General features: G+C 34.6%; 1 protein-coding gene across 1 annotated transcript; it reads right to left on the bottom strand.

Annotated features, from left to right (window-relative positions):
- Positions 1-16,148: 16,148 nt before the first annotated feature.
- LOC111374894 lies at positions 16,149-16,925 on the bottom strand. The gene has a single exon (XM_022997651.1). It carries the CDS (start codon positions 16,923-16,925, stop codon positions 16,149-16,151), a length of 777 nt encoding a protein of 258 aa, XP_022853419.1.
- Positions 16,926-17,163: the final 238 nt, after the last annotated feature.

Below are 17,163 nucleotides of genomic sequence, written 5' to 3'. Positions count from 1 at the left end.
GCTGATTAGTTATCAATATAAATTGGTGTAGCTTCATGTTGGTATATATGAAGTGTCTTCAAGAACTTCCGTAGCCAAATGGCATGGCAAACACATGATGCAGAGAAAAATAATCAGCTTTACAAGTAGAAAGAGTCATAATAGGTCGCTTCTTTGAATACCAAGTGAAAGAATTGTTACCCATGAAAAATAGAAATCTAGTGATGCTTTTTTTTATCATTAATATCACCAGCCCAATCGCTATAGCTCTAACCATGAAGCTTGAAATTTGTTGAAGAAGAATAAGTTAAGCCATAATCAAGGATACCTTTAATGTAACGAAGTATCCTTTTTGCAATCTCCATGTATGTTAAAGTTGGCGCCTCCATATAACGGCAAATAAGACCAACTCTTTGTTTGTTCAAGTCAAATATCTCAAGTTTCCAACAAGTTGTGTGCTCTCGTCATATTTTGACGTTTTGTTCGACACCTAATGGAGGTACTCACTGGATTGCAATTTTACATTTTGAACTTCTCAAGAACTTTCTTTGCATAAGCTTCTTGAAAAATAAAAATGCCATCTCCATTTTATTTTACCTCAGTTTTGAAGTAGTAGGACATGAGCCGTATGTCAGTCATCTCAAATTCTTGAGCCATTATTTTCTCAAATTATTTAAACATTTTTTCATTGTTATCGATGAAGGTCATGTCATCAACATACAAAACACACAATCATTACACCTCCATATGCATCATTTTTTACATAAAGAGCATTCTTATATGGACATTTGATAAATCTATTATCTTGAAAATACTTGTCAATCCAGCCATACCATGCTCTAGGCACTTGCTTCAAGCCATATAGCGTATTTTTCAACTTCAAGACTTTATCTTCATGTTTCTAAGTAGCATGACCCAATGGCTTCAAGGTATCCATTCAAGAAAGTGGACTTTATGTCCATTTGATAAAGCTTTCACTTATTTTGAGCTACCAAGGAAAATGATTTACCGAATGGTTTCCAGGTGAGCAATAAGGGCAAAGACTTTATCATAATCAATGCCATACTTTTGGCTATAGCCTTTAGCAACAAGTCTAGTCTTGTATTTCTCTACTTCTTTTCGGGTATTTTTCTTCACTTTGTACTCCTATTTGACCCCCAATTGTTTTTTGCCCTTCAAGAAGAATCGTGAGCTCCCACGTGCTCGTTCTTTTGGATTGCCTGAATCTTCTCATCCGTTGTATTCATCCATTTCTTATCTTCCACTGTCTCTACAAAGTTCAATAGCTTAGTGTCGGTGAACAAACAAAATAAAGATAGATTATCAACCATCTTAGTCTCTTCATAAATATCTATAAGATTTCTAATATGGCTCGGTCCTTTGGAGGGACTATCGTAAAGAGATTGAGGAGTTGGAGAATGTAGTGGAGTAGCATCTTCACTTGATTCTTGGCAAGAGTCTTCTTCTAGGAAAGGAAAAATAATGTATTCTTCATTTTTTGGGACATTCCTATCTCACGAACTTCGTTCATCGAATTCCACATCTTTACTAATAACAATCTTAGTAGCCAATTAATAGTAATGTCATGTCTAGTAAGTCTATGCAAGTAAATTTGTTATGCTCAATGGTTAATTTGCATCTATATGATTTTTCCTTAATAGTTGGGGATCAAAGTGAAAATAGTATAAATATTCCTTTCCTTCATGATTTTTTTGGTCAATATAGTTTTCAGAAAAGTAAAATAGCTATAAACATGATTAATGATATTAACTATTGCAAATTCAATAAAGTTGATAGTTATTCAATTTGACTAGGATGTTTTGAGAGTTGATGATATAAATATATTATATTTATTTTAAACTAATTAGGCTTATTACTACACAGTTATTCGATTAAATTAGGATTTAAGTTTGTGGTTTAGTTAGAATTTAATTGTTAATCAATTTAGGAAAACATTTCATGTTTGGACACATCATGCGAGTATAGTATGTATTTGATATTCAATACAATTGAACTAATTAATTAGTCATTATCTACATAATCTAGGATAATAGCTATTTGGTTATGATACAATCCTCATCCTAATCAAACTACCCTAAATTTACCTATAAATACCAACGCCATGTTCATATGTTTGCCACAAATTACTCAGTAGCCACTCTCTCTCTCTCTACCCCTCCCCCTCTCTATATTTCTCTCTATATTATCAAGTCTTTGAATTTCCAATAAAGAATCTCGTTTTTGCAAATTTGTTCTCCACATTCATCTTCGAAAGGTAAGGTACTCAGTGCTATTAGTAGTTTCTTCCACATCATTTCAAATACGTTGTTATGTATGAATTTAACTACTCCAATTCATGACTCTTTCAGGAGAAATCATGATATTTAAGGCGTACTTATGGGCATCAGTCAGCCTTCACGTTATTTTGTAGCGCTTGCTAGATTTACCATTTGCCATGGTGTGATAATTCTCAATTTATGCTGGCAAGAGAATTTGTGCATGATAGCATATTTGATTTGAATGTAGAGTAACAAGCATCTCATTAAATATAAATTGTTATACTCATCATTCTTTAGTTACAAATTTCAAGTAAAAATTAACATGCTGGACAATGAAGGATGAATACGCTGTTGGACTAGGGGATCCTCGTCATGAAGTAATTTAAGCAGTCCATTTGTGACTTCCTTCTCAGCTAGAAGCCTTTTTAGTTATACATTATTTAAATTAATAAAATGAAAAGCAATGTTTTAAACCATTTTCCCCATTTTTTAAGAAACTTTATACGTAAAAAAAATCTATTTTACAAAATTTCTATATAATAATAATAATAATAATAATAATAATAATAATAATAATAATAATAAGATCCATGGAGTCTAATTCTCATCAATATGCCATTATTCAGTATTTTTAAGGTATGGGAAGATGAATATTTATATTTATTGATATTATCCTTCAATTTTTCGTTCATACTAATTAATTACATAATCCCATAAGTTTTCCTTGCACGTCATTTTAATTCAAAAGTATGTTAGTAAGCATATTAATAACTTGTATAGGATTGTGCGATTAATAATATGATTCTCATATTACTAAAACTATAATACTTAACACTTTGGACTTAGTATACGCGACAAGCATGGATAAACATAGAGAGATCTCTTTGAAGAGTGTAGTATGGTCGAATAGTTCTTAAGATAAATTATTTCACGACACGACGACAGCAAGATCAAGTTGCTATGTTCAGAGATTTACTGAAGGCAGTGCAAGACTTTAGTACGCAGAAAGCTCAATCAATACCTCATAATGCAACAAGAAGTGCCAGCACCATGAGCTCGATTATTGAGTTGTTTTGTCATTTTAAACTCCCGTCCTTTGATGGTAAAGATGATCCTTTTGCAATCGAGGAGTGGTTAAGAAGTCTTGAAGGGATCTTCGAGTAATGAACTGCAACGACACTCAAAAGGCTTCTTATGTGAAGTTTATGAAAGCAGAAAAGATGTTGAGAAAGAATACGTGCCAGATTTTTATTGAATATTACTAGTAGAGTCCAATCCGAACAAAAAGTGGAAGATGTACTGGTGGTTAAGGAGTTCGTGGATTTTTTCCTAAAGATTTACCTAGTATACTACCAGATGAACTAGTAGAGTTCACAATTGACTTCACCTTCAAGGTAGTACTAGTATCTAAGGCCCCTTACAAGACGGCACTGGAAATATTATAGGAGTTAAAGATATAACTAGAAGAAATATTGGATTAGGGTTTCATCCAACTTAGTGTATCCCAGTGGAGAGCGCCAGTATTGTTTGTTAAAAAGAAATATTGGTCAATTAGGATGTGTATTGATTATACTCACTCCCAAGAATTATTTAACCGTAAGGAATAAATACTCACTCCTCGGAATAGAGGATCTTTTTTATCAATTGAAGGGTGCAAAGGTGTTCTGAAAAATAGATTTAACATTAGGTTATCACCAACTTCAAATAAAGGATAGTGATATCCTAAAATGGCCATTAGAACACAATACAGGCACTATAAGTTCACGATGATGTCATTTGCACTAGCTATGTTTATGGATTTATTAAATCGAGTTTTTCATCCATATCTAGATCAATTCGTTATAGTTATCATCAACGATATGTTAGTATACTCAAAGGATTAGTAGCGACATGAAGAGTAGCTAATAGTGGTATCGAATACTCTACGAAAGGAGAAATTGTATGCAAAATTCAAAAAATGTGAATTTTGGCTAGGTCGCATTAACTTCCTTGGTCATATGGTTACTGCACAAAGAATTGAGGTAGACCCAACTAAAGTTGAAGCTGTAACAAATTGGGCTAGACCGACTATTGTAGGTGAAGTTCATAGTTCTTTAGGTCTGACCAACTATTACCTGAGATTTATTGAAGGATTTTCTAAGATAGTTGGTCCACTAGCACAATTGACTAAAAAGGAGTAAGTTCCAAAGGTCGGATAAGTGTAAAAGTAGTTTTCAAGAATTGAAACAAAGATTGGTTTCAGTGCCAGTATTGACAATACTAGAAGGTTTAGAAGAATTTGTTATAGAGTGATGCTTCTAAACAAGGTTTGGAATGTGTGTTGATGCAACATGGAAATGTTGTTGTCTACATCTCTTGACAGATAAAACCATATAAACAGAATTATCCAACACATGACTTAGAACTCACAGTGGTAGTTCACACTATAAAAAATGGTGTTACTATCTCTATGGTGGTAAATGTGAGATATACATTCATCTTAATACTTATTTACTCAAAAGGAGTTAAATATGGGATAGAAGAGATTGCTGGAATTGGTTAAAGACTATGACTGCACCATAAAGCAAATGTAGTTGCTGATGCTCTTAAGAGAAAAATAGCTAAAAAGTTGACTGTTCTAACAACTTAAGAACATTTAGTTAGAGAATTTGAAAATTTGAGGCTAGAGGTTGTTGCACCTTCGGTATAGAAGTTAGCCAATGCTACAGCTCTAATACCTACATTTAGAGAACAGATTAGAAAAGCCCAAAAGAATGATCCATTTTGTGTAAAATCATGGCTGAAGTTGGGACAGATAAGCGAAAATGATTTACAATAGTTGATGGTGCGGTACTTATGTATAAATGCAGATTATATGTTCCTAAAGATGAGGGATTAAGGAAAGAAATTCTTGAAGAAACATACTCCACCTCTTATGCAGTACATCTAGGCTATATGAAAAAATATCGAAACTCGAGATATATTTTGGTGGAAAAATATGAAAAGAGGTATTTGACTCTTTGCAAGTAAATGTATGGTCTGTCAGCAAGTAAAAGAAAACATCAAAGACCTTAAGGGTTGTTTAAACCACTGGATATATAGAAGTGGAAATGGAAAATACATTACCATGGATTTCGTGGTAGGATTTCCAAGATCGGCTAAATGAAACAATGCTATCTAGGTAATAGACGATCATCTTACAAAGTTGGCCCATTTCTTCCAGTTAAGATGACATTTACCACAGAACAATAGGCACAGGTCTATGTCAAAGAAATTGTGAGGTTTCATTGGGTCCATGTTTCTATTACTTCAGATTAAGACTCAAGATTCAAGTCAAAATTTTTGAAAAGTCTCCAAAATGCTATGGGAACACATTACCGTGGATTTTGTGGTAGGATTTTCAAGATCAGCTAGAGGAAACAATCTATCCAGGTAATAGTGGATCGTCGGGTTAAAACCCCAAATGGTCACTGAACTTTTCCCGAAGTCCCCTTGGAGGTCACCGAACTTCAAAACGTCCCTAAGTAGTCACTGAACTTTGCCCAAAGTCTCCCAGGAGGTCACTGAACTTCAAAAAGTCCCTAAATGATCACTGTATTTTGCAAAAAGTTCCTAGGAGGTCACTGAAGTTTGCAAATTGGGACCCCATCATCTTTGCAAAGCTCAATAATTTGCAAACTTCAGTGACCCCCTAGGAACTTTTTGCAAAGTTCAATGACCATTTAGGGACGTATTGAAGTTCGATGACGTCTTGGGGGACTTCGGGCTAAGTGCAGTGACTACTTAGGGACGGTTTGAAGTTCGGTGACCTCCTTGGGCACTTTGGGCAAAGTTCAGTGGCCATTTGGGGCTTTTTCTCGTGGATCGTCTTACAAAGTTGACCTACTTTCTTCCAGCCCAGATGACATTTACCATGGAACAATGTGCACAGGTCTATGTCAATGAAATAATCATGTTACATGGGATCTTTGTTTCTATTATTTCAGATAGAGACCCGAGATTCACGTCAAAAATTTGAAAAAAATCTACAAAATGCTATGGGAACAAAATTGAAATTTAGTATTACATACCACCCACAAACTGATGGACAATCCAAAAGAACGATTCAGATACTCATAGATATGTTAACAACATCTATACTAGATCTTAACAATAGCTGAGAAACACACTTGCCCTTAGTAGAAATTGCCTATAACAATAGTTTTCAAGTAACTATAAGCATGGCACCTTATGAGGCACTATGTAGTAGGAAGTACAGATCACCTATCTATTGGGATGAGATTGGAGAAAGAAGGATCCTAGGACCAAAGATCATTAATCGAACGGTACAGGCTGTGGATAAATTTTGAGATAAAATTAAGGCTGATTAGAATAGATGGAAAAGCTATGCTGATGGAAGGAGAAAAAGATCTTGAGTTCTAAATAGGTGACAAAGTATCTCTGAAAGTACATAATGTTGTCCACATATCATTGTTATCGAAGTACTTACAGGATTCTAGTCATATGATCAACCATCAAACTTTAGATATACAATATGATTTAACCTATAAAGAAACGCGAACAAGAGTACTAGAAAGAAAGATTCATGTACTAAAAAATAGGGAAATTCCTTAAATCAAGTTGCTATGGCGTAATCATGGAGTGGAAGAGTCAACTTGCGAAAGAAAGATGAGGTGATGATCCTAAGACAAAAAGTGAGGCAGAGTGTTTGACAACATATAAAATAGAGAATTTTGAGCTCTTACTTAGGATGGTTATTTGGTATGTAGTGTTGAATAATGTTAATAGAGTAAGGAAACATTTGCAAACAGAGGACATCCATATTGACGTTGCTATAGACCATTTAAAAGGGCTCATTTCATTTTTCAAAAGCTATAGCGAAACTAGGTTTGAATCAGCCGTAATTGATTCTAAAAAGATTGCAAGTGATTAGATATTGAACCGATGTTTTGTGAAAAAAGAGTTATATGTAGAAAGAAGCAGTTTGATGAAATTTATTGTGAAGAGATGATAGAAACAGTTGAAGAATCTTTCAGGATCAATTATTTCTTATATATAGTAGATCAAGCTCTATCATCGCTTCAAAATAGATTTGAACAATTTTAGAAATATGATGATATTTTTGGATTTTTATTTGATTTGGAAAAGCTTAAATCCATTGACGGTGCTAAAATGAAGTGTCGTTGCATTAATCTTGAAAATTATTTTAAGTAATAAATAGTATTCGATATCGATGGTATGAAATTATTTTCTGAGTTGAAAGTTTTAAGGAAAGCAATATCTACATAAATTAATGGAGCAGCTGATGTGTTAGATTACATTAAGAGAAAAGTTGATCGTTAAATACAATGACATCTACTATAGAGAAATCTAATGGATAAAGCTTAGCAAGTCTAATCAAAATTTTCTTGTCTAAAGAAGAAAATGAATCTCGTGGACATAAACAAGCTACACAAAGGAGTAACTCTGTATTTACCTATGAGAAACGATCATTCAATTCTTGAAGTTGTAAATCGATGACAGAATAGAACAAATCTACTCGGTAATGATGTAAATTTGTAATTTCTGGAGAATTACGCTAAGGGCGACCACGAAGTGCAAGGCGTACAAACATATCATCCATGTTCGGTACATGAATGTAATGTTGGTAAAAAAACATACTCCTTCTAAAAAGGAATCCGACCTTTCGTCTCTCATTATTTGGAGTCGTCGTTTGCACAATCTCACCAATTGCATTGCATTCACAATATCTTGATCTTTCCTTTACAATGCCTTTGACAGTTCATTTGACATTCCCAAAACACTTCTCATCAACTGTAGATTAAATGTAAAATCAAATTTTTGTATCGACTCCAATAAATTTGTTACATCAGATGTTCGATCCCAAGAACAAGATTCATCTTCAACAATCATTGCAAGTACATCTAAAACAGAAGAGAACATGGCAAGCAAGCTGACCAAAGAATTATAATGTGAACTCCATCATGTATCACCAGAGCATTGAAGGGTTGTTTCTTGATTAAGTCTTCGTCCACTTAAAATCTCACATTTTTCCAATGCCTCAACAATAAAGTCTAATTTTTTTTTCGAAGAAGATCATAACATTTGGAAGAAGCTCCAACAGTATTTATCACGTCCCCAACCACAAGAAAGAAGTTAGTAATAGGGATGTTCTTCTTTACCACAGCCACAAGCACAAGTTGGAGTTGATGAGCAAAACAGTGAATGTAAAAGGCATATGGACTCTCCTTCAAAATGAGTGTTTTCAGACCATTAAACTTACCTTGCATATTTCTTGCTCCATCATAACCTTGTCCTCTCAATCTAGACATGCTCAAGTTATATCTAGAAAATGGCTTATCAATTGCAGCCTTAAGTGATAGAGCCGTGATACTTGTAACATGTTCAATCCCTATGAAACATTCATTGGCATGCCACTATTGTCCACATAACGTAAAACAATAGACATTTGCTCCTTCATTGACACATCACGAGATTCATCAATTAGAATATAAAATAGTGAGTCGCCAACATCTTTTATAATAACATTGATCGTTTCAATAGCACGAGCATTTACTATATTCTTTTGAACATCAGGTGATGTCAAATTGCAATTGTAAGGAGCATTTTCCAATGTGACGGCATTAATAACTTCATTATGAGCAGCCAAAAATTACAATTACACTAAGAAGTTACCTAGATTGAGAGAATCCTCAGATTCATCATGACCTCGAAATCAATGCCCTTGTCGCAAAAGAAGTCGAAAACAATCATTGGATGCATTAAGACGTGTAACATATGCACTTCTTGCTTGTTCTGACTGTTTGAAGAAAACTGATTGAATGTGTTGCTCTTGATTCATCAACACTTCACACTTAATGCGAGCTTGATTATGTGTACTATCATGAAGTCCAACATGAGTATGAAGCCTTTTTTTATCTTTCCAATATGTAAAACCTTCGCCAACAAAAGACTTACCTCTACCTTGCTTTCCAGAACCTGTTCTAAAAAGATAACAATATAAACAATAAACAGCATCCTTCTCTACACTATACTCCAACCAACTACCGAACTTTTTAAACCACGAAGGATTGAATTGTCTAACTGTTACTCCAAATTGTTATTTTTGAAAGTCATGATCTTGGGGCTGACAAGTACCCTTTAACATATATGCTTTTCAAATTTCATCTCGGATGTTAGCATTGTAATCAAAAATGGGTATCCTTAGACCAGGATCGGTTAAAAGTTTTGTGACATCAAATTCCACATTATTCGATATCCCCTCATCAACATTATCTATGTTCCTTTTTCGTTGAAAGTATCTATTCATTTGATATCTAGATTTAAACATTTGATATCCAATTATTACTGGAAGTGAGTGAGAATAATTCATAATGATAAAAGAATCATAAATTCACAATTTCACAATCTAATTCACAATTCACAATTTCACATTATCAATCCAATTTCACAATATCAATTCACCTTCCAATTTGCAATTTCACAATGCAATTTATACTATTTCACAATCCAATTCACAATTTCACATTATCAATCCAATTTCACAATATCAATTCATCTTCCAAATCGCAATTTCACAATGCAATTTATACTATTTCACAATCTAATTCACAATTTTACATTATCAATCCAATTTCACAATATCAATTCACCTTTCAATTCGCAATTTCACAATGCAATTTATACTATTTCTAAATCTTAAGCAACTTGAACTTACAATTTCACACAGTGGTTCACAATTTCCAATCTAAAGCAAGTACCGGTGACGGCTCCAAAACCGAAAGCGAGTACCCTGTCGAACGCAATGGAAGTTAGCAGGTATTATTCCACTCAATCCCAACTATTTCTGCAAAGTTATTTCTTCTCAAACTATAGATTCATGCTAGTTTGAGATATCCAGTATCCCTTAGCTGGACAAAACCATTAGCTCCAAAAAATAAAAAATAAAAAAATAAAAATCATCACTATGCTAAAAAAATTGAAATTGGAGGCTGAAATTGAAATCAAAGTCACCTTCTTCGTTCTTCTGGGCTACAACTTCTTCAGCTCTTCTTCTTTAGTTGGCCTGGCATGCGGAAGCTGGCAGGAGACGGTGGTGTGGTTCGATGTTAAAGTTGGCAGAATGGCAGTTGCGGACTCGCGGTCGGGGAAGATTGGGGTTTCGACTTTGGGGATACCGGATACACTTACTGTGTCGAAGATTAGAGCCCCTAATCTAGGAGATGCCGACTATCGGAGGATGGAAGTAGAAGCTGACGACTGCGGTCTGCAAATCGGAGTTTCGAAAGAAGCAGGGTGAGAGTTGAGAGATGGAGAGAGACGTGATTCAAGGGTTTGGTTTTGATTTCAATGAAAACGAGTTAATTGAATCAACATTATGGGTTTCGGTCAATAAATGGGTCATGAGTTGTTGGCAATTGGGGTTCCATCTGGGTTGGAGGTTGAACCAGGCTTTAAAAAAAATTAATTTTTGGGCCTACCGGAGCCCAAAAGTTCAGTGCAAGCATGGGGCTCCTCCCCTGGTTATGTTATACCTATTTAACCAGTCCCAGAGGTGGACCTAATATTATTGCTCAGTGGGGGCGAGACAAAAAATGAGCTAAAATAAATTGTGAAAGCATTTTTTGAATGTTTCAAGTCCGAACAAGGTTGGTGGGGAACACTTTGGAATGCCCCTAAATTTTCACTTTTTTTTTAAGACAACATTTTTTAAATGTTCTTTTTGTTTTATTTTTTGCTGACCTTTTGTGATTTTACAAGAACAGAAAAATAAATTGGAATACAACTATATCAATTTTATTTTATCATTTTTGAGGTATGATGGATTTGACCCAAAATATTAAAAGAGAGAGCCAAAAACAAAACACAAGAAGAATAATAAAAAAGACATTATAAGAATCAAACTCAAGAATTCCAACATCCAAAGCAAGTATCATACCACCAGACCAAATGCCCAGTGTTTGTCTTAGCATTTTTTTGAAGGTTTTTGAAATTTCAGTGGGGGCGACTGCCCCCATTGGGCCCTTAAATGGGTCCGTCCCTGACTAGTCCTGGAAAAGATTCGCTGAGAAACTTACTCCCACGTAGAAGGGAGAAATGATTGACTCTCATCTATTGTGAGCAATGGTATTATACCAAGACCAACAAGCGGTGTATGAGCTTTGCAACACTTAGGTCAACAGTTTGGGTAAGAAGGTTCAGTTCTTGAAGAAGAAATGTGGCACACTCCAAAAGAAGCTAGATGTTGTTGACCAGGAGAAAACACAGTATAAAAACATGTGCAAGAACGTTGAGAATTATGCCAATACAGAGCTTACTTTACTAGCTGATATTAGAAGTCTCTCTAAAGATTTAATGCACTAAGGTAGCTAATTGAACCTGTGTTAACGAATAAGCTACGAAACTACAAAAATGTGAAGAAGGAACTTCAAATGGCTAAACTTGATTATTTTCTTACATTAAAAGATTTTAAAGAGGTACTGGATGAATTGATTTTGCTTTGTAAAGAATTGGAAAGCAGCAAGGTGAAACTCTCAATGATGGAGTCTGCAGTTGCTGAAAAGAAGGCTTTTAGAGCCAAACATTTTTGAGGAATCCACGCAGGATGGAAAAAAAAAGGTTTTAGATATTATTAGGTGTTTTTATCCTGAAAAGAAAATATGAACTTTTTAGAGGTTCGTAAAGGGAACACCGGTGACATTTAGCCTTTTGAACTCCTCCTATTATCCCTCACTTCAAATGTTTCTCTCCTTCCATTGAGCCTTTCTAGCATGTGGATTCTCAAATTATTTCTCCATGCGAGGTAGCTACTACAACTGAGCCAGCCAATACTTAAGTTTGGTAGGACATGTGTTAGTTGGTTAGAAGAAGCACATTTTTCTTGTGCCACTTTTTTTTTTTTTTTTTTTTTTTCAATTTTAAGTTAATTTTTTTTTTTTTTTTTTTTTTTTTGCCCTTTTTTTTTTTTTTTTTTTTTTGTCAATTTGAAGTTAATGTTACTTTTTTGTTTATTTATTCAATATTGCACTACGTTGTCATTTTTGTAAGTTATTTGTTTATTTTTGGCCGTCAACCATATTTCCTATAACTTTATGTAAATAATTTTATTTGTAACTCGTGAAATATGTCAAACAATGTTGTGTTGTGAAACGCACTATTAAAATAACTTCTATCGCAATTTTCATTTACAAGTATTTTTCTTATGTAGCTACACTGGATTTTTGTCATGCAAATTTCTTACTGAGAGTGAACAGGAGCCCGTCCTATACAGTTTTTGAAGGCAAGAAAAATTGGGAATTATATTATTAGAAATACTCAATCTTATTGCTTTAAAAGTTACTGCAAATTACATTCCACTTTATACATACTAGAGGACTCAGGGGATTGCATCAGAATAAATGTGACTATTACATATCCAAGAAGACTCCTTAAATTAATCAATCAAATGTTGGAATACTAGTAGACACTTGACTAAAAATAAAGTTCAGTAAATGATTTTGAATTCATCAGTGATCATTAATTTGGTTTATTTTCCAACATTGCCTCCCATAAACCAAATTTGCTTTTCATTCCAAGTCTCGCAAGCTGTTTTTTAAAGTTTTGACCTCCAATTGGTTTTGTAAATACATTTGCTACTTGATCTTTTGTTTTGCAGTATTTGACTTGAATTATTCTATCTTGAACAAGCTCTCTCAAGAAGTGATACCTCATACAAATGTGTTTAGTCCTCCCACATAGAACTGGTTCCTTTGTAACAAAAATTGCTGAATTATTATCACACAAAAGAGTTGTAGGAACATCTGCTTGTCGTTTAGATTCTCCAAAATCCCTCGTAATCATACAATTTGGCAGCCAGCAAAAGATGTCGCAATATATTCAGCTTCCGTTGTTGACAGGGCAACAATTGATTGTTTCTTCGAACTCCAACAAATTACTCCACTTCCAATGCTAAAGGCATAACCCGACGTACTTTTACTATCATCAACACTTCCGGCAAGATCACTATCAGTGTATCCAAAGAGTGTAATTGGAACATTTACTTGATAAAAAATGTCATAATCAATTGTCCCCTTCACATATCGTAAAATTCTTTTAGCAGCTTCCCAATGTTCTGAATGTGGTGCTTCCATGAACCTACTTATTAAACTCAGAGCAAACATGATATCAGGTCTTGTGGCTGTGAGATACATAAGATTTCCCACTAAGCTCCTGAACATGGTGATATTAATAAGCTTTCCTTTTCCTTCCTTTCTGAGTTTCTGGCCTAAGACGCATGGAGTTGAAACAGGATTTGCAAATTCCATCTTAAATCTTTTTAGAATCTCTCTAGCATACTGCTCTTGAGTAATAAGAATTTCACTTTCAGATTGGTGTACTTCAATACCCAAAAAATGATGTAATTTTCCCAAATCAGTCATATTAAACTCTTTCATCATCAAGTCTCTAAAATTATCCAACATAGCCAGATTGTTTCTCGTGAAGACAAGATCATCAACATAAAGACTTACACTAATGAAACTTCCATCAGAACCATTTTTGATGTAGAGAGTATGTTCATGTGGACTTCTATGAAAACCATTTGTTTCAAAAAATGCATTGATTCTACTATACCAAGCCCTTGGTGATTGTTTTAAACCATATAAGGCCTTTTTCAACTTGTAAACTTTATGCTTTTCTCCCTCTTTCACAAAACCAGGTGGTTGTTCAACATAAATCTATTCTTCGATAAAACCATTTAAAAACGTAGATTTAACATCCATTTGCAAGAGCTTCCAGTTATTTTCAGCAACTAGAGAAATTATAAGCCGAATAGTGTCAAGTCTACAGACCTGGGTGAATACCTCATTGTAGTCTTCTCCCTTTCTTTGCACATACCCCTTTGCTACAAGCCGAGCTTTGTGTTTGTTGACTAAATTGTCTGGATTCAGTTTAGTTCTGAACACCTATTTTACCCCTACAGGCTTCTTGTTTGGTGGCAAATTTGTGAGCTCCCACGTATTGTTCTTTTCAATGGCATCAATTTCTTCCTTCATGGCATTTCTCCATTTTTCTTCTTTGATTGCTGCTTCATATAAAATTGGATCTTCACCTGCAAAAAATGCAAACAAAGCGGCACCTTCTTCATGAGTAGGTTCTGTAGACTCGTAGATTTCTTGCAATCTTCTCATTTTTGTTCTTGGTGGCTCTTCATCACATTCTTCTCTTCTAGAAGAACTTGGAGGTGAAAGGGATCCACAACTTGACAAATTTTCACAGTTTTCATTTGAGGTATTATCTCCTTCTTGAAAAATTATTGATTAACTGCTCTCATTACCTTCAAGGGTTGCATTTTCATCGAACTTTACATCCTGACTTATCACAATTTTCTTCGTCAATGGATTGTATAATTTATAACCCTTAGACCTTTCACTATATCCAACAAAAATGCATTTCAGACCTTTATCATCCAATTTATTCCTTATAGCATCCGGTATATGGGCAAAAGCAAGACTAACGAAGATCTTTAGGTGTGAAACTTCTGGTTTAGAACCATACCGGCTTCATGTGGAGTCATGTTACTCAAACTTTTTGAGGATGACCTGTTGATCAAATATACTGCACAAACAACTGCCTCTGCCCAAAGTTCTCGTGGTAGTTGCTTTCTTTTAAGCATGCATATTCCCATTTCCATAATGGTTCGATTTTTTCTTTCAAAACTCAATTCTACTGTGGCGAATATCGTACAGTCAGTTCATGTCTTATTCCAAGGTTTCTGCACAATTTTTCAAAGTCTCTTGAAAGATACTCAGTCCCACGATCAGTTCTTAATGTCTTAATAAAAAATCCAGAAAAGTTCTCAACTTCAACTTTAAAATCTTTGAAAGCATGAAAGCAATCAGATTTTTCTTTAAGAAAATATGTCCAAACATTTTTGCTAAAGATATCAATGAAAGAGATAAAATATCTGCTACCTCCAAGAGATAAAACTGGAATTGGTCCGCACAAGTCTGAATGGATAAGTTGTAGTGGTTGTCTGGCTCTCCAAGATGACTTGTGTGGAAATGAACTTCTATGTTGCTTTCCAAGTTGGCAGGCCTCACAAACTTCATTCAGTTGTTCAATATGAGGAAGACCATCCGCCATTTTCCTTCCTCATAACAATTTCAAAGCTCCATAATTTAAATGCCCATACCTATCATGCCATAGTTTCCAAATTTCTCCATTTGTGCTAGTGAAATGAGAAGCAACATTAGTAACTGTTAGCTAAATAGGAAACATATTATTTGATGCCAATGGGATCTTTGTGACAATCTGATTTTCTCTGGTCAAAATGCACAATTTATCATGTAAATTGATCTCAAGACCCTTTCTAAAAAGGTGGCATGCACTTAATAGATTGCTTTGCAAACCAGGAACATAACAAACATCAGACATCTTTTCAAGCTTTCCCGTCTTAGTTTCAATCATTATATCTCCAATCCCTTTAATTGCAAAAGCTCTAGCATCACCAACTTTGACTTGCCCTAATTCTGATTCTACCAGCTTAGAAAACAAGTTTTTGTTTCCAGTCATATGCTTAGTAGCACCACTATCTAGATACCAAACATCATCATTTTGCATTTTTTTCACATGTTAATAACAAAGTTTTAGAAGTGTACTTTTCATGACAGTCATTTTTATGAATGAAACTAGTTTCTGCTTTATCCTCATTTTTCTTGTTCCAGCACTCATTGCTTTTATGGTCAAGTTTGTGGCAATGATAGCATTCAACATATTCCTTTCCCTTATACCAACAATCACTACTTTTATGATTAGTTTTATGACAGTAATAGCATTCAGGGAATTCTTTTCTACCTCTTTGATGATATCCTCGACCTCGACCTTTTCGAAAATTGCTTGTCTGGTCATCGTTTACTTCTTCTTTGAACACTCCACCACTTTGAAATCCTCTTCCTCTTCCGCGAGAATGGTGGCCTCTCCCTCGACCTCCAGATCGTCCTCTTCCTCTAAAGGTATTAGAATTAGAGCCTCCGAAATTTGAGATTTGAGTGCTTGATCAGGGAGTGACGGATTCCTGTGCTTTACTCGCAGTTCATGAGATTTTAACGATGCAAGTAAATCATCTAATGAAAGTGTTTCCAAGTCTTTAAATTCCTCAATTGTGGCAGCAATGAAATCAAACCTTGATGGTAGACTTCGAAGAACTTTTTCAACAACTTTCTGATCTTCTAAACGTTCGCCATTGAATGCCATTTGATTTATAATTGTAGTAACCCTTGTGAAGTAATCAGAAATACTTTCTTCTTCTTTCATTTCAAATTTCTCGAACTCTAATCTCAAGGACTGTAAGCATACCTTTTTTACTTTCTCTTCTCCAAGGTGTGTTGTCTGCAAAATTTCCCAAGCTTGCTTTGAAGTTTCATCTTTTGCAATTCGTTCAAACACCGGTCTTTCAATTGCCTGGTAAATGTGGAAAAGGGCTTTACTGTCTTTTTCTCGCTTTTCATTCAAAGCATTTCTTTGTGCTTGAGTCATTCCATCTTCAGTCTCCGGATCTTCAAAACCTTCATCAACAATATTCCAGAGCTTCATAGACTTCAGCAACACTTTCATATTGTGACTCCAATATTTATAATCTTTCCCATTGAAACAAGGAATAAGAGACACCAGATTACTTGGATTTGCCATGATTTTCTTTTCCAGGATATGTTACTACTATTTTATTCTGAGAATAATTTTTGTAATGGTCGAATGCCCTGATACCAGTTTGAAGGCAAGAAAAATTGGGAATTATATTACCAGAAATACTCAATCTTATTGCCTTAAAAGTTACTGTTGATTACATTCCAATTTATACATACTAGAGGATTCAAGGGATTGCATCAGAAAAAATGGGACTATTACATATCCAAGAAGACTTCTTAAA

Source organism: Olea europaea, unplaced genomic scaffold (genome assembly GCF_002742605.1).
Source record: "Olea europaea var. sylvestris unplaced genomic scaffold, O_europaea_v1 scaffold1306, whole genome shotgun sequence".
NCBI classification, from domain to species: domain Eukaryota; kingdom Viridiplantae; phylum Streptophyta; class Magnoliopsida; order Lamiales; family Oleaceae; genus Olea; species Olea europaea.
This window is presented reverse-complemented; position numbering and strand designations above follow the sequence as displayed.